Consider the following 23,771-nt stretch of genomic DNA (forward strand, 5'->3'; position numbering starts at 1 on the left):
AATCTTTTTTATAAAAATGTTTTATTTTTGACCAGTGCACATTTATTATTCCAGATTAGCGTGTTAGTTGGAGATAAATAATTTTAAACAAAAATACACCTAATTTATTCGTTTTTCGGTGCTGACCCACGTACTTCGTTCACGCATGCTCAGTGGAATTCCCCATTTCCCCTGTTCATAGGACGCCATTTTGTAGCAGTAGGCCGCTTGTTTTCGTGCAAGAGTGCTGATAACGGTTGACTGCAAATAATACTTGCTACGTTTTTTCACTGCAATCATGTCTGAAAACTCTTCGGCAGGAGAAGCATGCGCCGTTGAGATTCCGGAGGGAGCAATTCGCAAATTATCGGATCTAAGAGTCATTGATTTGAAAGCAGAATTGAAAAGACGAAATCTCGACGCAACCGGAATCAAGAGTACTCTTACAGAGAGGCTGAAAAAGGTAGCCATGACATGCTAACTAGCTAATCGCTAACTGCTTTTGCACGTTACTTAGCCTGCTCAGTGTTGTTATAATCATTTATAGTTATTATCCAATAAACTGGAACCAGGGCAGTGTTATTAGTTACAAGATAAAATAACTTGAATTAACTTACAAACGCTAGCTAGGTTGATGTTTGTTTTAAAATGAATGAAGCTACCGTTAGCAAGCATTGGCCTTGCGTGGTTGCCTTTAGCCGCGTGGTGCCCCTTCCCCAAATCTCTTTGAACACCCCCACTCATCTTGTAGTTTACTTACAGTTCCTGATTCCCAACCATGAAGGCTTTAGTTGTTTATTTTGTTGGTATACATTTAATATAACCGTTGTGGATATTGGAGAATACGTTTTGAGATTGACGCAGTGCTCTACGGCCCTGTATACATGTTTCCCATGGCAGATGTTTACCTGTCCACCAGCCAGCGCGGCTTTGTAGACCACTGTGGATCTAACGTAGCAGCGTCTGTCTGGTGTTAGATAGTAAGATTGCTAAAATATTGAAACTCTCCATAGGCAATTGAAGAGGAGGGTGGAAATCCAGATGAGATTGTGATTGGTGTTGATGCTACTCCTAGAAAGGCACTGGCTAAACGGGCATCCAAAGGTATGTTAAGGGATGTAAGGACGTATTTTAGCAATACTATTTTGAAGTATCTTTAAAAGAAGCTGAGTGATTTAAATCGAAATGTTCTCTTCTCAAGGTAAAAGACCAGAGAACGAGGAACTAGAGGACTGCACTATTGACGAAGATTCAGGTGATGGCCAGGTAAGCATCCGCCAATTATTTTTTTTGTCCAGTTCTGTACCACTGCTAGGCTTTCTGGATATCAATATTTTATTAATTCACTTTCCATTCTTCCCTTCATCGATGATCATCAGGACGACAACATTCAGGACATGGACATCTTGGATATGAATGTGCTTGATGAGGCAGAGAATGACAATGGTATGGCAGCAGAAGATGAGTATGACACCGATGAAGTTCTGAACTCTCCTTCGGATGAAGGCAAACCAGAGATCCCTGATGATGAAGAGGAAGCCATGAATGAAGATGAACATGACAATGACATCCGTGAAGCGGTTAGGGAAATGTGTTACAGTTGTGTGGCACAGTCATAACTAATAATGCCTCATTTTGACACTTAGATGTTGCGACATGCTTATGTAAATGTAATTGTGTTTTCTCCCTTTCACTGTTTTGTACAGTCTAATGTAGCTGACTCTGGAGAGATGGAAGGTCTGGTTTGCCCATCTTCTAAAGAGGTATAGTTGCCGGTGGCATTTTATAATTATTCTGTAGTTGGAACGGAAACACTTTGAATGTCTGAATATCCTAGTTTTGTCTAAAGGTGTTACACTAGTTTTATTTTTTATTTTTTTAGGTTAAAGACACAGATCGGGAGCCTGGGGACTCAAAGGAAGGACTAGGTACTGTTGAAATGGGGTTGAAAGTTCTTATGAACGCACACTTTCTTTCTGCAGTGTTAAACTCGGAATGCAAGTCCATTAGATAAAAAATCTTGCCTATGGTTGGTCAGGAAGAGACTGGAAATCCAAAGATAATTGCTGACTTTGTGTTGATACTGGTTAACTAGAATTGTTAATTGCTGACTGATCTCGATTTTGGACACTATCCTATGATTAAGGAATCTGTTAAACTGTCTTAAACACAAAGCCAGTAATTTTAAGGTTTAGTTAGTGAGTTGTTGCAAGTGGTATGCAGTGTTTTTAGGTTGCCACACGAAGACCAAGAAGAAGAGAAGACTGAGGCCCGTCATTTGAAAGCACCCTTCAAATGCGTTTTTAGGACTCTGACTAATATTCTCTCTGGGAATGAGACTAATGGACTTGTTTTGCAAACCAAAAGAATTCTGAATTCGCTTTCAATTACCACATTATGGACACTCATGAAGTCAGCAGTTGCATGAAGATAGACCTTTCCGGAGCCAATGCCAATCTTGTGGCTTTCTTCAGATCAGATCTTTCTGCCTTGGGATCAGGTGAACTGAAATGGTCGACTTGAATGAGGAGTTAGACTGCTTGGTTGGTCTCTTTGGTTTTTCCAGTCTCTTGTTACGTGTGTATCTGTGTATACATAGTTCAGTGACAGCGGAGGGCCACGTTCTTTTCCAGCCTTGCCAGTTCCACGTTAACCATTGCTGTTTTTCAGAAGTAATTAAACTCTGTGCCATTCTATTCCTGTTAAATCCGTAGAAAATGACAAAGTAGCCGGGTCTTGTTTATCTGAGCCGCTAAATGAAGAGCGCCTGGAGCCGTCGACTGAAGAGCAAGCCACCACCGGGGACGCGGTGAATGTTGCCGAGGAAGACAATGTTTGCAACTCCACCAAAGCCGAGAAGGCCGTCAATGTGGAGACTGAACTGTCGTCTAGCGAAATGGACACGGACGTTGCTAAGCTAACCGAGAGTCAAACGAACAACTCTGAGGACACGCAAAATGTTGCGGAAGAGACAGTTGGCGCTGAAAGTGGGAACACTCAGGCTGTTAGCGTAAGTGAGCAGGGCGCGGGTGCTGTTGATTCTGAAATGCTCTCTAAGGATGAGGAGGAAGGGAAGAAGACTGAAGAGAACGCTGCAGAATCAACGGCAGTGAAAGAGTCCTCTTCTGTTGAGGGCGATGATCAGAAAAAGAGGTTTGTTGTTTTCTGTCTACTAGAACAATGGCTATCTCTGTTGCATTTGCTCCTTTTTTTTAGCAAGTTTTGGTGCCCTTTTGGAGGTAAATGGTCTGCGCATTTGTGTCCAGTTTCATTTTGTCACTCCCCACCCCTACATCACCTCTTTACCGTCAGAGTAATGTATTGGGAATTTCTTGGGCCGTCTAAGGCACCCTAGTGATATTGACGCCGGCAGAAATCATTGTAATGTTCTATATGCTGGGATTGATTGATTGAGTGCACAGGGTAAGTATGATTCAACCGGACGAGACCCCGCCCCCTTCCCCTGGTCGTCTCACTTCCGAATATTCATTGTGTGTTCTCTTTGTCTTTAGTTCTGATGAGGAAAAGGATAGCAAGCCTGACTCAAAAGATGACAAGGGTGAGTGTAAATCTTGCCTTTTCCTGTGTCGTTTTCTCCTGAGATCGGTTTTGTTCATTGAGTAATTGCTAACAGTGTGCCGAGGTACTAAATCAACTGTGGTTTGGGTTTTTACGTGTTGCAGGTAGCACTCCAGCTAGTGGTGGTAAAAACCTCTGGGTCAGCGGCCTGTCCTCCACCACCAGAGCGACTGACCTGAAAACTCTTTTTAGCAAATATGGAAAGGTCTGTATTCTGAGGTGAAATGCCCCTTCTGGTGTATATGTACATGAAGTGTCTTTGCGTGTATGATTGCACAGGCTGTTAAATGTCTTCTCTGCCCCCGTCTCTCTGCAGGTTGTCGGTGCGAAAGTTGTGACTAATGCCCGGAGCCCTGGGGCCCGCTGCTACGGCTTTGTCACCATGTGTTCCTCTGAGGAGGCCACCAAGTGCATCAGCCACCTGCACCGTACCGAGCTCCATGGGAGAATGATCTCTGTGGAGAGGGTGAGGTCCCAATGTCTACCTCCCTCTGTTTCAGTGGCCTCTGATACCACTTATATGAACATGCACGAGTAAACCTGTAGTGTTCGTTGAATCTGAGAGTGGTCTTCGCCCATTGTCTCTCTCTCAACATTGTTTTGCGTCTATTCCAGGCTAAGAATGAGCCTGCTGGGAAGAAGCCTGCTGACAAGAGTGATGTTAAGAGGTCTGGTGCCGACCGCAGACACTCCTCTGACTCCAAGTGAGACCTAAGAACATTTTAATGTTGTTACCAAGTCAGGACCCACAGCTCTGTTTTGATGTCTATTTTATTTTTTTGCTGCAAATTTTGTGATATCCAATTTGTGAAACCACCTTCTCTATCCAGGTCCGATGAGAAGGCTGAAGGTGAAGTTGGGAAAGATGGCAAACGTAATGAGAGGACCGTAGTGATGGACAAGTCAAAGGGAGAACCTGTCATCAGTGTAAAAGCCAAAAGCAAAGACCGGGTAAGATACCAAACGGACACATTTTAATGTTAAACTCTAACCTTTGGGGTAAAATGGTTACACTACATAAGCTTTTGTACTGTGCTGTCCAGAGCACCAAGAGTCGCGATCGCAAGTCTTCAAGCAAAGAAAAGAAGGACATTCTGTCGTTTGACCAGATCAAAGAGCAACGTGAACGTGAGAGACAGAGGCAGCGTGAGCGGGAGATCAGGGAGACGGAGAGACGCAGGCACTCTGGGTGAGGATCTGCTCTACCTGGAACCTTGCTGCTAAGGCTGAAGCTAGCGTGTACTCTGAGAAGGTGGTAGTATGTTTGGAAACTCATTTGGAGCATGATTAGCTAAATGTCTGTCGTGCTGTCCATTTGGCTCAGTGAGCGTGACCGCAGCAGTGGAGACGGCCGCACGGAGCGCGAACGGATCCGTCTGTTCCGGGAGAAGGAGGAGCGCGAGCGCCTCCTGCGCAAGAGAAACTGGCTGGAGGTGGAGAAGGAGCGGCTGAAGTTTGAGCGCATGGAGCGCGAGTTCCTCGAGCGGGAGCGCCAGCGTGTGGAGTACGAGCGCCGGCGTGAGCAGGAGAGAATACAGCGGGAGAGGGAGGAGCTCCGCAGGCAGCAGGAGCAGCTGCGCTTTGAGCAGGAGCGTCGGCCCCTCAAGAGGCCCTACGACCTGGACAGCAGGTACACGCTTGACCCTCTCTGGCCCTGCAGAGCGTCACCCACCCGGCCAGTATCGTTGCTTAGCAACCAACGCCGGTCTAGAGCTTGGTTGTCGTGTAAAGGTGTGCGCGGTTTCGCCACGTTAATTTAACCACCACCGCTGCTTGTAGGAAGGACGACTGGTCGGACTCCAAGAGGATCGGCTTGGACGACCGCTATGGTGGGCGCTCCGATTTCGGTCGCCCGGATCGCTATCAAGACATTGACCACAGGGACCGTGGTCGTTACCAGGACGTGTCCGTCATTGACAGGTACAGAAAGGGGGTTGTATAACGTCGTCCGTCCATCTTGACCCCCGTTTTCACGAGTTTACGTCCGTGTGATCCTTGCGCGCGTTCCTGTTGGATTGTAACTGTTTGTTTGGCGAATGATGGTTGTTTGCCACTGGCTTGAACCTGTTCTGTGTTTAATCAGTGGTCTGTTCCGCAGGAGGGACACGTCACGGGCTGTGGTGGGAGACCGGGATAGTGCGGTAAGAGACATGGCCCAGGGCAAGGGTTCTTGAAGTGTCCGTTTCTTGTTTTGAGGGGGATGTGGGAGTGTGAAAGTGAATTGCAAGTAATAGTTCTAAATTGTATGAATTGACTAGTTGTAATAAGCTTCTTCTACTTTGGTCTTCCTCTGTTCTTTAAACACATGCAGGGCAACCTCATTGTCACAGGTTATTGTTGCAAATATTTTGCCTGTGGTTCAGAACCAGAAATGTCTGGTCTTGGTTTTTGAACAGTTTATCAAAACTGCGACTCATGCAAAGAGTTTCTACCAGAAAACATTTGTTTCGTTCACGTTGTCCCTGGTAAAAATATAGCTCTACCTCTTATTTTATGCATATAAAATGCCATTTAGCGTCTTGCAGAAAAAGAAAAGTCTACCTGTTTTGGTGGCTCGACTGGTTAAATGTCTACTGATGGCTGGTAATGTCCCAATGCCTTAATATAGTAAAATAAAGATGTATTATTCTGGGCAATTGACCTTGGTTGCTAATGTGGTTGACTTAAAGCAAAAAAAATCCATGTGTTGAACGCCGTACGTCTTGTTGCGATTTAAAAATACATATCCTTTTGCAGAAGCATTTGTGTGATTGTTGAACGGAAATGTTTGAGCACCACATAAGGCGCAACTGGAGAGTTGTCATGCAAGGAATGAGTCGTGCCCCGGCTGGTATGGTTTTAACCATGCTTTCCTGTCCGCAGCATTTCTCTGACCGCGCTGAGCGGCCTGGGAAGGACACCCGTGACGGCTGGGCCCCTGCTGGAAGGTATGACAAGCGTGCTATTAATCCAAGGTCAGTTGATTTGGATAGTTTTGCATGAATGAAAACCATTGTGCACTTTTAACAAAACTACCGATGACTTTTCACCATTGTCATTAGGGGAAAATGCGACAAATTCCTAACAACAAGGCTGTGACGGGGGGCTTACATTATCGGGTTTGCCAAATTGAGTGTTGAGAGCTGTTTGGGTCACCTGTCAGACTCTGGCCTTGCCAGCTTACTGGTCAGATTAGCTCTACCAATACATGAATACCAGCCACCTGTTGCTGGTCTAGGTCGGTGTGTATAGCTGTGATACAATTCCTGCTAACATCCAACAACTTAACACAGCCACTGAAGAGAAGTGGAACAACATTCCACAGTTCACGATTGGCTCCCTGATAAACTCTTGGAAAATGTTGCATTTATACACAGCTCCGGATCAAATTCAGACCACTGTACCTTTTTCTTTCCTTTCCAAAAAAGTTGAAAAGGAATGTTTTGAGTGAGGAACAGGACTTTGCTGGAAGTTTGTGTGCGGCCTGTGCTGCTACGTTTGAAGTGTGTGTGGAAAAACGGCTGACCTGATGCAGCTCTGTCAATGCCACAACATGCATCATATGCATGATCTTTCTCTCTGACCTCCCTCTCATTTAACCCCCCCAACCTGAAAATGCATGGATTTATAAAATCTATTTCTGGATTTTAAGAATTGATTTCAGATCATCCAAACAAGGATCCCAATGAATTGGAAAATGTATTATTTTCACCCAACACTAATTATTGTGCAAACAAGCAAGAATAGTGGAAGTTCATTTTCTAAAATGTACCATGCCTCTCAGATATGACTCAAAACATTCTCACCATAACTCTTTGTACTGTGGCTAGAGCAATTCACCTGCATACCGAAAGATGTCTACACAACACGACTGAAACACATTACAAGACAACGGCTGGATGTGATACTCATTTAAAGGGCTTCAATATGGAATATTTTGAATGGGTGAAATAACATATTTCGCCATATATATTTAAGGTCATCCTCTTTTCAAGGACTGTTGGCGTCTTCTGACAGTGCTGTTGAATCAATATGACAGACATTCTTAGTTTTAATGAAAAATATAAAATCATTATGCAATGAAGTCAGTTTAATGTCATTTTAAGTTACTCTTGTTTTATAATTGGTGTAGAAAATGCTTTTTACTTTCTTAACCACTAAACAGGTCTCTTTACCCTGCCCCTGGTCTGTGCCTAATCTCCATCACAAGTTTTATTTGGGAACACTCCTTGTCTTCTGTTTGATTTTGTAAATGCTTTCAACAGAATTGATGTTTTTTTGGGGGGGGGAGCATCCTGTGACTTTTCCCAAAGACTCGGGTTAACTGTGCCAACTTAGCTGCTGGTCGCTGACTGTCTACTGTCTTTCAGGGAGCCCCGTGACTGGGATTCAGGACGGAAAATGGATGGGGACCGAGTCTGGCCAACAGGTCGTGACGGAGGCATACCAGGCCAAAGTCACATGGGTGCACGGGGAGGAATGGCAAAGTAAGCTCAAATACATATTGACAGTTTTTATTACACATAACAGAGAAGTTTGTTAGGTAGAACCGTTTTTTTTTTTTTTTTTCATTGCCCTAATCCTGTAAGGTTGGAGAAGTGGAGATTATTCTGGTCCTTAATGTAATGTCTTCTGATTCACAGCCGTGGAGGCTACATGGCCACGGGGACCTCCCAGTCTCTCTCTGGAGCTCTGAACCGTCAGAACCAGATGATGCAAGGCAGTGGAATGCAAGGGGGCGGGGCCTTTGGTCGTCGGTACTAAGAGCGGAGGAACGTTGTTTCCAGTCACGCGTTCAGGTGTCTTGACGACAAACTGTCTGCAGCTTGTATATTGCTCACGAAAGCTTTGTGGATTCAGATGTTGCTTTTATAGTCCATTTGACTTTCGTTCCTCCCTGTAAAACTAAGATTACAACTTGAACGTCTGCGTTTTAAAAGTCTTCGATCAGATCATCCATTGTTTTTTCATTGTGAATGTCTTTTTGTTTTAAAATTTGATGGAATAATTACTTTTTTTTCTATTTGTGTATTTTAAGTAATTTTTATGTGGTTGACTCTTGGTAAGAAGTTGTTATAAATGCGTCTTTTGATTAAACCATGGAGAATGATAGTATGTCCCTATGTAGTTTCCCTTATGGTTTCTGAATGCAAGGTCAACACTATTTAGGGAGTTTCTATTCTATAAGTCGTACGTTTTCTTAATCGTTGGCTGTTTTGTCCTGATGACCCAGTTGAACGTGACTCCAATTAGGAGGGATCAAGGGGTAGTTTGTACTCCTGCCCGTATGACTACATTAAAATGGCAGAAGCCTTCACTGGTGCTGCCCATGAATGTTGTTTTTGTCCCCTAGAGACCTCTATCTTTCTCTATGGCTTCAACCATTTACTGGAACCTGTGTTGAACTTCGTTGCATAAAATCTGAATCCAACGGTCATGATTACGTTTCAGGATTTCTTTCTGTAACTGTCGAATGGGACTGTTTACTTTTTTTTTTTTTTTTTTAAATAAACATCACTTTTCCAGACTTTGTATTGACAGTGCAACTTGTTCACATTACAAAAGTACCATGTTCATAATAGGAAACATTCAACTGTTTGATTCGTCTGTAGTAATACAATACCACCACTGGATGGAACCCAATGGCTACTCTTCTGTAAGACCAAACTGCTGTCTAAATAAAGTTTTGTTTTGTTTTTGCAGTGCAACTGCTAAAACATGGTTCTTGGCTTTTTGGCATGCATGTCCAGTCAACATTTATTTTAGATTGATTAACCACATTTGGGTGTCTGGTTGATAAACCTTGCATTAAATTCAATATAATTTGCATAATAGCTCCAAGGGACCTACTGCAAAGCCAGCTAACTGGGCTGAATATCCTTAGTTGTCTGTTAAGTTTTGGAAACTTAAAAAAGGATTTCAGTTTGACCAATGTGGAAGTGGACCATGTAGAAATTCATTACAAGGTTGCCAAAATAAATTGCAGTTTACTCTATTGTTAGTGTTTGTAAAAATGTTATTAGTGTAAGGGTACCTTACAAAACCACTCTGAAATGTATTTTAGTACCACTAATCCAGCTGTTTATAACTGATGAATGAAATAAAAAGTAAAATTTCAAAGTAGGATATGGAGGGGATAATGTTTCAGTAATTTACTTCCACCTCGAGGACAAACTATATGTTTGGAACCATTTATTGCCATTGGCAACTCTGGGAAAGTGCCAATAATGGGGATGTGACCATTGTACTCAGTCATTTTAAAGAGTCAACTTTCTAATGGCTTACATTTCTGCATGCACTGTCAGATCTAATCCTTTCACCAGGATCAATATGCCGGCGATGAGAATTAAGTAATTTAATATAAAAATCTGATTACTTCTATATGGTCATTATTTAATTCCAAAATTGAGTGTACCTATAGAGGATTTTGGGGCATTTTCCTAACTACATTGTATTCTCACTCTAATGCTTGGAAGTTAGCATTTGGTTTTGCTGCTGTTGTCTCTAAAATAGAATCAACAAATCTATGCTTTTCATTGCATTGAATGGGTGGTTATATTTGATCAGCTTTCTGATATCTCCAGTCAATACTTCCGCTGTGTTGATTGCCAGCAGCCTAGCATTCAATATCTGACCCATTTCTGCTAAATGTGGTGTGTGAAGGGCCATTTGGGAACATTTACCTCTCATATAGATATCAAGTCCCAATGCCTCAGGGCAGTGAAGTGGACATTGCCTTGGGTTGGGGTGTAGCCTTTTGTCTCAGTGATCAATAAGAAACCATGCCACTGATCGTAGGAATAGGGTGTCAATCACCTGATTCATACACACAGGTTAACACGAGAACACTTGCTGACTTTTTTATTTTACAAAATACATGAGGTACAGCTGCAGTGTCATGGCTCCGAATGCTATTAGGGGATATTTCTGATATGTAGCTGATCATGGACAGTTTGTAATCTCTAGCGATAGCCACTGAAGGTACTCTAAACACACCTTGTAAAAGTCCTTATCTGACCTAGTTGTGTTCTGTTGCCTGCTACAGCCTTGTCCTAAATGCCATGATTGCTGCATTTGTACACGCATTCCATGTCTGATCTTTCTTCCACTTATTAGTCTTTTAGGTCAGTCAGATCTGTTTCCCTCAGATTTTTGTCAGAGCTGATTTAATGTGCCAATGAATAATGGAAGAAAAGAGCATCAAACTGTGGTTACTTCTCATTTAGGTAATGAGAAGCACAGCCAGTGATTTTTCATCAAACCCGCATTATGCTAGGCCACCCCTGCCCTCAATTTGGCCAAAGATGTTTCTTCTGAATGACAATGTATTTTCCAGGCATTTATTTGAATTTAGAAACTGTTTATGAAAACAGTCTCCCGTGGACATGACTCCTGCAGCATAGATTACAGCACACCTCTCTTTTTCCGTCTGTTTCTTCCATTGAAGTTTAAAATGTCAACAAATACTCCTAAAAATTAAACAAAACAAAAAAAATCATAGACTTTTAATAGTTGGACCCCAGACTGACATATACAATTTCAATTGAATTCCGCAGGCGTTTGTTTACTTCACCGACAAGCTTCTGTTTCAACCAACTCATTAAGAAATTAAATGCATGCCCAGCCCAGTCTGTCCCATCTGGGGTCTACGTAGACATTCCTGTGTTGAATGAACATGGACAGTGTCACAGTGGACACCGCTCCTGTGTGTATATGGGTACACACTGTCCTAAAGTTACCCCCCCAACCCCCAATCTCCTAATGTAACCATGTGTGGAGTGTGGCTCCATGTGAGAGGGATGGTTTTGTGGGTGTGTGATGTCATATGTCAGATCAGGCCGTTTAACCTGGGCCAATCGGTTTCAGCCAGGAGGCTTGGGGGAGGCGGCCAGGGAGTGGTAGGGCAGCATGAGAGATTAGTTATCTGGAGAGTGACTGGGCTCAGCCAACTTAAAAATCAGTGTATGGGTCAAGACATCGTTGGGCTTCTGTTGAGATATGGCACATACCTTAATGTCATGAGTTTCTCCCAGGGTCCCAGGCATGGAAACACTAACCAGTTGGCAGTCACTATTAATCCGTTAGAAATGAAGAGGCCTTTAATCATTGTGCTTTTTGATCATTCTGATGAGGTGGCCCTTGTAAGTGTCTATGCTGTCCTCCATTGGTTCTGTGGGCTTACCTCATACCAGATGAGGGGAGAGAGGGCCCTGAACCTGGTAGAGGCTGGTGGCTGGCCTGCCTCATCTGAAGGAGAGGTATTTCTCAGTCAGTTTATTGTGCAAAACACTGTGGCCCTCTCAGCCCTTTCCAAATGAAAGCACCATTTGCAATGTAAACAACAATATAAAATGAACCTCGCTGCATGTAATCTCTGTACAGGAACCTGTTCTGACACTGAACGCAGATTCAAGGACACAGTCGTTTATTGAGTGACTTGCTCCGTCTGACATGGGATCTTCGACAACTTCACATTTCCAGGCTTGTTATTTTAGTAAGTGTATTTAGAAGTATAAGGAAATCTATTAAAATGCCATGTTAGGCAAGCTTTTTTTTTTTTTTTTAAACCGAACTACAGTATCAAAAGCAGAAAATCTTTATTTCGGTTTTATATTGCTCCCCAAAATATAATCAATGCTCTGTTAACGCTCCCCAAATACAGCTCTGTAAAATGAAGAGACCACTCCGGATTTTTCTTAAATCAGCATCTCTACATGTATGGCAGCCATTTCATTCCAGTGTCTGTTAAATTCCAACACAGGCACATCTCATTTTACTTAATGAGGTACTGATTAGGTGATTCCCTGAACCAAATCTAGTTTAATAAAAACCACTGCTGTGGTCATCACATATCCTCTTGCAAGAGGACCAGCTGGATGGCAAAAACAGTGCAAGTAGTACCTCAAAGGTAATTTGAATAAAAAAAATAACTATTCAGAATGACAAATTAGTTCAAATGAAAAGCTTTGAGTGAGGAAAAGATGGGTTAAATTCTGGCTTTACTGGCAGACGGATACAGTGAGCGTCAGGTTGCATCCATCCTGGAAATTTCAAAGATGGCGGTTCATAAGAACAAATCATGCAACAGACATTGAGGACAACAAAGCTACAGACTGGCAGAGGGACGAAAACGACTGTCCACTGACCGAGATGACCGTCAACTTATTCAAATGTCACTCAACAACCGTAGGATGACATCAAGTGACCTACAAAAAGTATGGCAAACAGCAGCTGGGGTGAAGTGCACGGCGAGGACGGTTTGAAACAGGCTCCTAGGGACAAGGCTGAATTCGTGCAAGCTAGAAAAAATCCCTTCATCAATGAAAAGCAAAAAAGAGCCAGGCTGAAGTTTCCAAAACACCATAAGGATTGGACCGTAGAGGAATGGAGTAAGATCATCTTCTCTGACAAATTTTCAGCTTTGTCCAACACCTGGTCATCTAATGGTTAGACACAGACCTGGAGAGGCCTACAAGCCACAGTGTTTCGCACCCACTGTGCAATTTGGTGGAGGATCAGTGATGATCTGGGGATGCTTCAGCAAGGCTGGAATCAGGCAGATTTGTCTTTGTGAAGGATGCATGAATCATGCTAAGTACAAGGTTATCCTGGAAGAACACCTGCTTCCTTTTGCTCTCACAATGTTCCCCAACTCTGAGAATTTTCCAGCAGGACAATGCTCCATGCCACACAGCCAGGTCAATCAAGGTGTGGATGGAGGACCCACCAGATCAAGACCCTGACATGGCCAGCCCAATCTCCAGACTTGAACCCCATTGAAAACCTCTGGAATTTGATCAAGAGGAAGATGGATGGTCACAAGCCATCAAACAAACCCAAGATACTTGAATTTTTGTGCCAGGGTTGGCATAAAGTCGCCCAACAGCAATGTGACAGACTGGTGGAGAGCATTACAAGACGCATGAAAGCTATGATAAAAAATCACGGTTATTCCACTGAATATGGGTTTCTGAACCCTTCCAAAGTTAAAGCATTATCATTTTGTTGTTGAAAAATGAATATGAATTTGTTTTCTTTGCATTATTTGAGGTCTGAAAACAATGCATCTTTTTTTGGGTTATTTTGATCAGTTATTTTATACTATTTTTATTTGGAATTTGGGGGTCAAGTTGTCAGTAGTTTATAGAATAAAACAAAACTGTTCATGTTTCTCAAACATATACCAATGAATAGTAAAACCAGAGAAACGGATAATTTTGCTGTGGTCTCTTAATTTTTTCCAGAGCTGTATATTGACTCTTGTGTGTTGCCACTTTTCACTGTCATGTCTTAAGTGTATAGTACATATAAGACAATTATACAATGGTCAACTCTGAATAGTATGCTGTGTCCAAGAGGATTTTCCAGCTTACACTTGTAGCAACTATCATGAATCAAAATAATGGTAACATCTCACCCCAATTCATTTTGAGCAACTCTAACAACCACAATTGCCTGTTTGGCCTCTATCATTACCTCTACGAATCTTTACCTCTACACCACTTTAGTTAAGCCTCAATTCTGTGTTTCCAAATTCACGCTCATTCTCGCTATTTTATTTCAGAATACTGTTTAGCTGTAAAACCCAATCCCCAGCATGACAACATGTCTGGATTTGCCTTCATATCCAGTGGTTAGGTTGTGTCATGAACAGCTATGTACTTACATTCCATAGAGAGGAGACCACAGTTTAGTAGCTGAGATAGAGTGAGGAAGCACCCATAACATAATGAAAACACCACAACACTGCCTTCTGATGTTGCTTTTCTTCTCTGGTGGATCCAGTGCAGGTAGAACACCTTTTGTTTTGTACTGTGTGATACTTGACACTTGTTGTTAGCGCTGATGTCTGGCACATCATATGATGCAGGTAGATCTCAGACTCTTGTTCCCGCTTGGTCTCCTCTGTGTTAGGGTTAGGTTAAGTTGGAACTATCAGACAGGAAGGGGGATCTGTCTAAGCTTGTTCTGTGTGGGAGACTGGCTAACTTTTTAATACCATGTTGATACTAGGGCTCTGTGTTGTGTTGCTACTGTGTTCTGTTGGATTAAATAGAAATTAAATAGTCTTCCCTACTGTATTTTTTTGTATTTTGTGCGTGTAATGTAGGGATTGTTAGTGCTTGACAATGTGTCATTCATGGTCTTTGATAACAGATGAAACAATGTAGCATGACAACAGTGGTGATGTCATAGTTATGATGGTGAACTCTCACTTATATCTCATGTCCATAATAATAAGAGGGAAATGCAATATTTTCACCACAATCTAAATCAATATCAGTGGGAAAGGGGAAATGAATGAGAAATGCATGATGCTGACCTCTAAACCTAAATTAATTGTATGACTAAGCTGACATAGGTCATTTATCTTTAGAAATAGTTTATTTTTCCCCCATCATAAAAATAGTTACAGAATAGTTTGTAGCGTTATTTGGAAAAAGTGTTTTATTTTTATTTTCAAAAAGCAGGCTGACCACATTCTCACACCATACAAGATAAATCCACTAAAGCTGTTTTAATGTCCACCACTCTACAGGAGCTCCAAGATGTATTAGCCCATTCATAAGGCATTATGAAGGCTTGACTTACGACCGCGAGGCCCTACAAAGGGAACACCTACGTGCCAAGCGAGAGACACTACCTCAGGACCAAGCATTGCAGCTGGACTTCAGGGCTTTTCACAGGTTTTGGACACAAGCCTATTAGATGCTGTGCCTTTCTGGTGGAGTACGTCATTGTTAATGGCTGTGTAACTCCTTGTGCTTTTTTTTACATTAGGACCTTCCGATTGCGTCTGAGGCGAGACATAACTGGATTTACAGAGCCTTTTACGGTCCTCTCCAAAAACGTCTCCAGCACCGCAGACCTCTCGCATCTATATTCTGGACAACTTGAAGGTACGAAGCTTTAGGTATTTGTGGCCTTGCATTTAAAAATGCTGCAGACTTTCTTCCATGAAAAAGACCACATCTTTTTCTGTTCCCCCAACATGGTCCAAATCTGTGTCTTTGTCACCAGACGAAACAGGGTCTACCTGTCACGGCTCTGTTGTCGACAGCCAGTTTGAGGGTTCAATCCGCACAGCCAATGGAACATATCACATAGAGCCCCTGCACAGATACACCAGCCAGTCCTCACAACATCACTCCATTATCTACCACGAGGACGACATGGGTGAGACAACGTGAACCTTTCATTAAATGAGCATCTCAAATGTACTCAGCAATACTGTTCCCTCAAATAATTTGGTCTATTTTGAACAATTCTCAAAATACATCTGCTGTTGTGTCATATTGGTCTGTTTGTAACCTTCCTCATTTTTTGAATTGAGAAATTAATCAGAACGTCTCATCTACCAAAGATCAGGCTGACATATTTTAGGACAGCCTGATCAGAGTGGACTAATGGTCAAGGCCATGGCCTGATGTGTCCTTACTAGACCCCACCTCTCCTTTTATCCCAAACCAGTCTAAAGCCTTAAAAAAGCAGGCTTGAGCCAGGGTTACCTTAGATCAGTAACCCTGTGAAGTTAGGAGCAGAAAGAAAATAAAAACTGAGGGAGGAGGAGGAAGAGGAGGAATGTCAGGTAACCTACCTCCCAGGACTGGGAACCCATTGGGTCTGGCTCTCGTAGCAGTATTAAATTAGGACCCCATCAGAGAAAGGGCCTGACTAAAGAGGTTTGGCCAGATGGCACTCATTGGAATGAGCTTTTCCTTCTATTAAATATTTGTGTGTGTGTGTAGGTGTGTGTGTGTATATATATATACATATATATTTATGTATTTTCGTACATGTCTGTGTTTGTGTGTGTGTACATACATACATACATACATATGTGTGTGTTTGTGAATGAATTCCAGGAAGGAGTCCAGCTCCTTGGAATCATACTATGCACACAAAGCCAAGAAAAACAACCACAGCCAAACTACAGCTTAGAGTGCTGTGTTGAACATGATGTTGCTTGCCTGTTCCATAGTTTTATTCACTTGCCAATATGCTGGCAGTTGTCTGAAATATTGTATGTGATGTTTCACTTCAACATTGTGGGACTATTATCCTTCTATACAGTCAGTGCATGCAGGCTTGATTCAGTGCGGCCATTGGGTACTACATAGATCCACACAACTTGACATAAACTGTAGGTAAAGACTTAACCTATTGCAGAAGCCAAATTGAAGAGACAAGGTCAATCAAAATTGTTTTCCCTTAAAAATCCTATTGTTAATAATAATACTAACCTTAACCTGACCCTAATCTCCATAAAGTAACCTCAATCCAGAGCAGTCAGTATAATCTAGATGCTTTATGCCTCCATGGGTGGTAAAAGACCTTGAGTCCCACATGTTGGATATTCCTAATAATGAGACATATTAATTTTTTTTACAACATTAACAAAAAAACAAAAAAATATATATACATGAAAAAGTCTAAACGAAACGCTCTTAGCTAAACCCATGATTAACACCCTGATTCTTACATCCACATCTGTTCAGTTTTGGGGTCTGTTTAACTAGTTCATGTTAATTACTGAGGTTTTCTTTCAGTTCAATAAATTTTCTCCAAAGATGTAAATATCATAATTTTCATTGTATTTTGGCCAATTCAGCATTCTGAAAAGTTTTTAGAAGATTGTTCAATAGAGGTTTATATCTAGACATTGATGTTGGTGTTTGTAACATGCAATTCATTTTCTTCTATATTGCTTGGGTTATCATTTTGTTTTCAAAGCTTCCTGTTGATTTTTATTGCTCTTTGAAAATCTACTATGATCCAGTAAGCTTTTTTAAAGAATGTCTTTGGTGGGGTGATTCGGTGAGGAGTATTGGTGAAAATAAATATAGAATAATTGCCATTCCATTATGAAAAAAAAACATTCTACCACTGAGAACCATGGCTAGATTGTTACATTTCAAGAGACAAGTTTTCATGTTGTTAAGTAATGGGATATATTTTTCTTCATAGTGTATATATGCAATTCAAACTTCCCATAGTGGTCATCTGAATGTCAAGTTGAATAAGGATTAAAAACTTTGGGTCCTCAGAGGTGGGAGGTCAAGGATTATGGATACACATTCCCCCAGAAGGAAAGTCTGTCAATTTAATGTATTATTATAGATTCACTGTGGGATCTTAAACACACCAAATTGATGTTATATATTACAAATTGGATTTGTACACAGTGCATCCTTTATCAAGGGATTATGAATACGTCTCATTATTAGGAATATCCAACATGTGTGACTCAAGGTCTTTTACCACCCATGGAGGCATAAAGCATCTAGATTATACTGACTGCTCTGGATTGAGGTTACTTTATGGAGATTAGGGTCAGGTTAAGGTTAGTATTAGTAACAATAGGATTTTTATGTACTGACAGGTCCGAATTCTGTGTGGTGCTGAGAGAGGAGAAGCAGGCAAACTACAGTTAAACAACACCAGAGAGTGAGGGAATGCTCTGGGATTACCCCTGAGGAACTAATTATTTAGTTCTGTTTGCAGGTGAAAACAAAACACAGTATTCAAATCCTGGGCAGTTCTCGTGTGGGCCTTTTTTCAAGTGCTAATCCCTGCGTACCTCAATATTAAACACAGTGCTAATCCCAGCGTACCTCAATATTAAACACAGTGCTAATCCCTGCGTATCTCAGTATTTAACACAGTGCTAATCCCTGCGTACCTCAGTATTTAACCTAGTGCTAATCCCTGCGTACCTCAATATTAAACACAGTACTAATCCCTGCGTACCTCAATATTTAACCTAGTGCTAATCCCTGTGCACCTCAGTATTTAACACAGTGCTAATCCCTGCGTACCTCAATATTAAACACAGTACTAATCCCTGCGTACCTCAATATTTAACCTAGTGCTAATCCCTGCGTACCTCGGTATTTAACCTAGTGCTAATCCCTGCGTACCTCAATATTTAACCTAGTGCTAATCCCTGCGTACCTCAATATTAAACACAGTGCTAATCCCTGTGCACCTCAGTATTTAACCCAAAACTCTGAAACATTTTGGTCCATTAATACTGGTCGGCAAAGCACCCATGCCTTCAACTGAGCCATGGCTCCAGCGGTCCTGGTTTAACTTTGGGCAAAGTCCATCTCACTGTTTTTGTTCTGTAAGCATTTGCATTACAAAACAGTGAACATGGTTTAATACCTTTCATAGATAACACCTTCTTGTAACGATGGGTCTTGATGATGCCGAGGTTGTTAAATTTGTTCTTCTGAAGTCATCTGTGGCAGGCAAAACAAAATGGAAACACAGTTCCAAAACATCACACTAGAGCTTACATTGACTTAATCGCTGGCAACCCATTGGTGCTAAAAACCCAGACACACTGCTTTACCACTGTTTTTGGTGTGTTGTAAAAGAAAAGTTATCTTTTGCTGGTAGACTATGTGTTGGGAAAAAACACCCATGACCACATTGGTCTTGCAACACACCCCTCCCCCCAACGTTGATTATGTGATTTGAAGCCCAGCACTGATGACGTCTCAAGGGGCTACTTTTGGCGAATGACCCCGTGACAGTGACCAAACTTTTCCATCAGCACATCCAGGGCATCTGGCCAAGTTCACCTATAAGGGGGAACTTTGATTCTCAAAACATATCCAGTGACTGGTTCTGATCTACTGTACTCTAAGGCTGGGTATGGCAGTGCTTCAGTGCACGTTCTATTGTGGATTTGAAACCATCACGTTTCAAATGAGCTCATATCACTTGAAAACCGTGATTCCTATACCAGGCAAACTGAACTATGTATGAGATAATTAAATTCACTCCATTGCAATGAGACAGATCAATTATAAATATTTAAGTTGGCAAGAAACTAGTGGCTGGAATTTGGCGTAGTGGTACAGAAAATATCAGCATCAATTGCTTATTTTTGCACAAGTCATCAGCTCCAAGGCTCAGTAAGCATATGGCCAAGGTCTGGAAATAATTCTGCCACTGGGTCAACGCCCGACATTTACCCCCTCCCCCCATTAACCCCCTCTCCTCGTTTCAACAGCCACACCCATGCTATCTATGGAGCCAAATCACTGTTTCTCATTGGCCATAGGTGCCTGAACAGAATAGTGTGACCCAATCGCGCGCTGTCTGGTAGTGTTTTTTCCATCCTTCCTGATTAAACCATCAAGCCTAGCTCTATCAGCCTTCTGAACTGGGTTACCAAATAGACAGAGGAACACTACCTGACTGTTTCAGGAACACAGCATAATTATTCCAGGAAATCACACATGAAAGGGATTTTTGTAGTGTCATGAAGACACAATGGTATAGTATTTAAGCGGAGGCCAATTAGTAAACACAGTGATATAATTGGAACTGTCAGTTCTGTTTTAACCTAAAGCCTTCCTGTTATCTCTGGTGTTCTCAATGAGATCATGATTGTTTTCGTGGTAATCCCCAAACCGTCCAGTTTGGCTTGAGGATCTACAGAGGATGATGGGTTAAGGCAGAAGTCACATAACAGACATTGTATTCTCAAGGTATGCTTTGAAAAGAGTTTTCTGAGTTTCTTGGCTGTAAAAGACCCATATGTGTGATATTGGGTTATGCTGGTCTGCACTGCCATTCCTGATTAGCTTGTTGATAAAATCATGACATTGCAATTGCCTTTTGGAATATCCACCGAAATGTCTCTGCAAAATGTTTTGCTACCTGGCGTGTGGAGACAAAAGTCTGTGGGTAGCTGCATTCCACTGGGCAGAAATTGTATAAGATGCAGTAGCTTTATTTGAAAATGTGCTAACGGGAACATTTATCTATATCAGGGGTCTAAAACTGGTCGATCAGTAGCCACTGGTAGCTCGCACACGATTCATGAGAAGCTTGTGAAACAGTTCTGAAGGGGTTCTTGTGGTGCATTTCAAACCGCCATAAACAAATCTCACAAGTATCTGATACTGCAGGCTCCCAACTGCTATCTTATCAACACACATCACACAAACCATGATTAGCCATCATTCATTTTTAAAACAAAACATCTGCCAATTCATTTCCTTCATGTTGCCCCGTCTGTCAGTCTGATGTGCCCATTTCAGATATTAATTATGGCAACATCAAATAGGTTGACAGAAAAAACATTAAGTTTCCCCAAAGCCTGCTAAGACAAGTAAATCACTATTATGTGTTCAGATCATTTGTATTATTATTGTAATATTTGTAATATCAATTGTATTGATTATTTGTTATTTTTATGAAATTGCAACAATAAGCTATACGTTCATCCAAGTATCCAACATTCCTCTCTTACTAGATGCACAATAAAAAATATATCTCTGAAACCTTTGCCCTTAAGTTGAAATTGGTACTAAAATGTAATACCATAGGTCATTAAGCAATTTCATTTGGAGTTAAAGGACCTAATGCACTTAAATATTGTTTTTGAATATTATTAGAAATTATAATATATACTAATATTGTGCATCGAAACACATTGTCAAATAACTTTTTTTAAGGGAGTTTATTTTGCAGTGCAGTCCTGTATCTCTAATATTTTAGATAATGCAGATTACAATACATATATATTTTATATACGCTTTTTTCTTCGTTTACTGGCAGCAATCTAATGTATTGCGAGGGCAATTTAATGCAATGAAATACCAGAATGCCAAATCTGGCAGATTTACAAGAATCAGTGAAAGACAGTCAAAAAATATTTATAGCAGAATGTGATGATATCGGGCGAGAGATGAATGTTTTAATTTGAAGATGTTTTTTAAGCTCTCAGCTCTCATACCCTAAAATGTTTTTGGGCAACATGTACAGTAGCCTGAAGGTTAGTGCATCAGTAACATGAAGGTTTCTAGATGAACCCCAAGGTAAAAAATCGGTTGTGCTGTCCATGAGCAAAACAATACCCTTTGTGTACTTTACGCAAAATAGTTGAAAGCGATTAACTTAAAATTCTTTGCAAAATCAAGTGTACTCCTTATGTTTTGATAATTTGGGCTGTGACTGATGGCCCAAAGCCTTGGCCCAATCAACCCCTGCACCATAAAACCTAATCCACATTACTTTATCGGCACGCCTTAACGCTGAAGTAAAGTATACAGTGTATACAGTATACAGTCGTATGTTGCAACCATACATTGAAACTATTCTTCTCCGGCTGCATTCAGAGATCCACTACCGTCACTCTCGTCTTCCTTGACACAACAGCGCCCTTTGCCCATGCAGCACAGTATCACAGGATTTCGTGACATCTACACGAATTCCGTATTTGAAAATCGTGACATGAACACGTTAAATGCATTGTTTTCGTGTGTAGGGCACGATTTTCTTCCTATGGTGAACCGCGCGTAACGTAACCACTTTTCGTTTACATGACTCGATTTTTGTGCCGGAGTCGGAGCGAAATCATTATTTTTTAGTTAATTATTCTGTTACCTCACAAGTAGTATATATTGAGACCATCGTTACGCAGCCTGTAATGTATTCCCATCCATTCCCAGATCAAATGTGTTCCAAATAAATATATTGCAGTTTTTGTGCATACCGTAAATGCGGGATCAACAGCCGACGTATTGTATTAAATGCAATATAAAGACGTTCGTGTAATACGCACGAAAAACTGAAACTGTTGTTGAAAGAAATTATGAACAACGTAGTGTAATATACAATAAAACTAGATGAATTTATGACATGGATCATAAAGAAAATCGTGTCTTGTACATGAAATCAACAGCCTTTTACGTTCACTATAAAATCGTGTCCTGTAAACGAAAAAAATCGTGTGCATGATTTTGTAATACATCATTCATGTAGATGTCACGAAATCCTGTGATACTCTGTTGGCCCATGACATGCTTGAGTAACTGAGATTCTGAACAAGTGCAATGGAACACTTGTCTCCGAGGAAAAAGACAAACTCCTTGCAGTGTTTTTTTTTTTTTAATTTGCCAATCCTGACAAATGTTTTAGAGCATGATGCTGACATTAGGGACTGCCCAAATTAAACAGCATGCATATCCAGTTAACAATTAAATAAGAACAAGCTCTGCAGTGAGATGGAGTTCATGATAGCGTCCCTCTCCTCCGGGAGCCCAAGCCATTCCATGAATTTGATTTAGTTTAGAGCTAGCATACCTGATTAGACTTATCAGCTAATCATCAAGCGCCTGATTAGTGAATCAGGTGTGCCTGTTCAGGGTATAACAAAATAGTGAGATGTTTTGAGGTCCCTGAGGAGAGGATTGAATCCTTCTGGAGTTGCACATTAAGATTATTTAAGTTGATCATGTTGTGCAGTTGGTGATGTTTTCTGTTGGTTGTGAGCAAAGTATAAGAACCACATGGAATATTGTTGTTGCATTAGGGAGAAGGTGCTGCAGGCTTAGATTTTTCTCTCAAACAACCTAATCTCATTGCCAGACGTTTCCCACCCAAATGCAGAAAGTCTGGTGAAACAACCTGTTGGATTTGACCTTCATTAGCCAAGAAAAGTGAAAATGAGATATTATGGGTGCATTACCTTAATCAGCCATTCATACATTTTATTTAGTATACAATTATCCAGAGCATGCCCCCTATTGGAATCAGACTCACACTACCCTGATATGACAAATGCCATTCTCTTACCAAGTGAGCTACATGGTATATACACTCACCTAAAGGATTATTACACAAACAAGTGGTACCCGGTGGGGTCTTTTGCTGTTGTAGCCCATCCGCCTCAAGGTTGTGTGTATTGTGGCTTCACAAATGCTTTGCTGCATACCTCGGTTGTAACGAGTGGTTATTTCAGTCAAAGTTGCTCTTCAATCAGCTTGAATCAGTCGGCCCATTCTCCTCTGACCTCTAGCATCAACAAGGCATTTTCGCCCACAGGACTGCCGCATACTGGATGTTTTTCCCTTTTTACACCATTCTTTGTAATCCCTAGAAATGGTTGTGCGTGAAAATCCCAGTAACTGAGCAGATTGTGAAATACTCAGACCGGCCTGTCTGGCACCAACAACCATGCCACGCTCAAAATTGCTTAAATCAGCTTTCTTTCCCATTCTGACATTCAGTTTGGAGTTCAGGAGATTGTCTTGACCAGGACCACACCCCTAAATGCATTGAAGCAACTGCCATGTGATTGGTTGATTAGATAATTGCATTAATGAGAAATTGAACAGGTGTTCCTAATAATCCTTTAGGTGAGTGTATGTAGGCACTGTCCCCAAAAAGCATTCAGTCATTTCTGTTTCGCAGTGGTTATCACTGTTGTA

The 23,771-nt window shown here is 41.4% G+C and overlaps 2 protein-coding genes across 3 annotated transcripts in view; both read left to right on the forward strand.

Annotated features, from left to right (window-relative positions):
- Nucleotides 1-175: 175 nt before the first annotated feature.
- safb (scaffold attachment factor B) lies at nt 176-9,254 on the forward strand. 2 transcript variants are annotated; one of them, XM_010871509.5, is made up of 19 exons: nt 176-442; nt 993-1,083; nt 1,181-1,245; nt 1,359-1,559; nt 1,686-1,742; nt 1,862-1,907; nt 2,694-3,132; nt 3,492-3,538; nt 3,663-3,763; nt 3,875-4,024; nt 4,174-4,262; nt 4,389-4,509; nt 4,602-4,747; nt 4,883-5,188; nt 5,338-5,478; nt 5,657-5,699; nt 6,421-6,485; nt 7,908-8,024; nt 8,181-9,254. In XM_010871509.5, the coding sequence occupies exons 1-19, from the start codon at nt 278-280 to the stop codon at nt 8,299-8,301; spliced, it is 2,511 nt and encodes an 836-aa protein (XP_010869811.2). In that variant the 5' UTR covers nt 176-277; the 3' UTR covers nt 8,302-9,254. The 2 variants fall into 2 exon arrangements, with proteins under 2 accessions (XP_010869811.2, XP_010869810.2); XM_010871508.4 differs by having other exon boundaries at nt 177-442; nt 6,421-6,512.
- A 4,955-nt stretch (nt 9,255-14,209) lies between these two features.
- si:ch1073-396h14.1 (disintegrin and metalloproteinase domain-containing protein 10) overlaps nt 14,210-23,771 on the forward strand; it is a 32,738-nt gene continuing 23,176 nt past the window's right edge. Inside the window, exons 1-4 of the mRNA XM_010871511.3 lie at nt 14,210-14,327; nt 15,077-15,224; nt 15,319-15,437; nt 15,559-15,714. Coding sequence (XP_010869813.2) covers nt 14,267-14,327; nt 15,077-15,224; nt 15,319-15,437; nt 15,559-15,714 — 484 coding nt within the window. The 5' untranslated portion in view covers nt 14,210-14,266. The remainder of the gene's footprint in view (nt 14,328-15,076; nt 15,225-15,318; nt 15,438-15,558; nt 15,715-23,771) is intronic.

This window comes from Esox lucius, chromosome 8 (genome assembly GCF_011004845.1).
Source record: "Esox lucius isolate fEsoLuc1 chromosome 8, fEsoLuc1.pri, whole genome shotgun sequence".
Taxonomy (NCBI): domain Eukaryota; kingdom Metazoa; phylum Chordata; class Actinopteri; order Esociformes; family Esocidae; genus Esox; species Esox lucius.

Bases quoted from the DNA above. Each gene is read 5' to 3' on its own strand.
- safb (XM_010871508.4), top strand. From the start codon at position 278: ATGTCTGAAAACTCTTCGGCAGGAGAAGCATGCGCCGTTGAGATTCCG. The intron at 443-992 runs GTAGCCATGACA...AACTCTCCATAG, and splicing joins TTACAGAGAGGCTGAAAAAG to GCAATTGAAGAGGAGGGTGG. The intron at 1,908-2,693 runs GTACTGTTGAAA...TTAAATCCGTAG, and splicing joins GGACTCAAAGGAAGGACTAG to AAAATGACAAAGTAGCCGGG.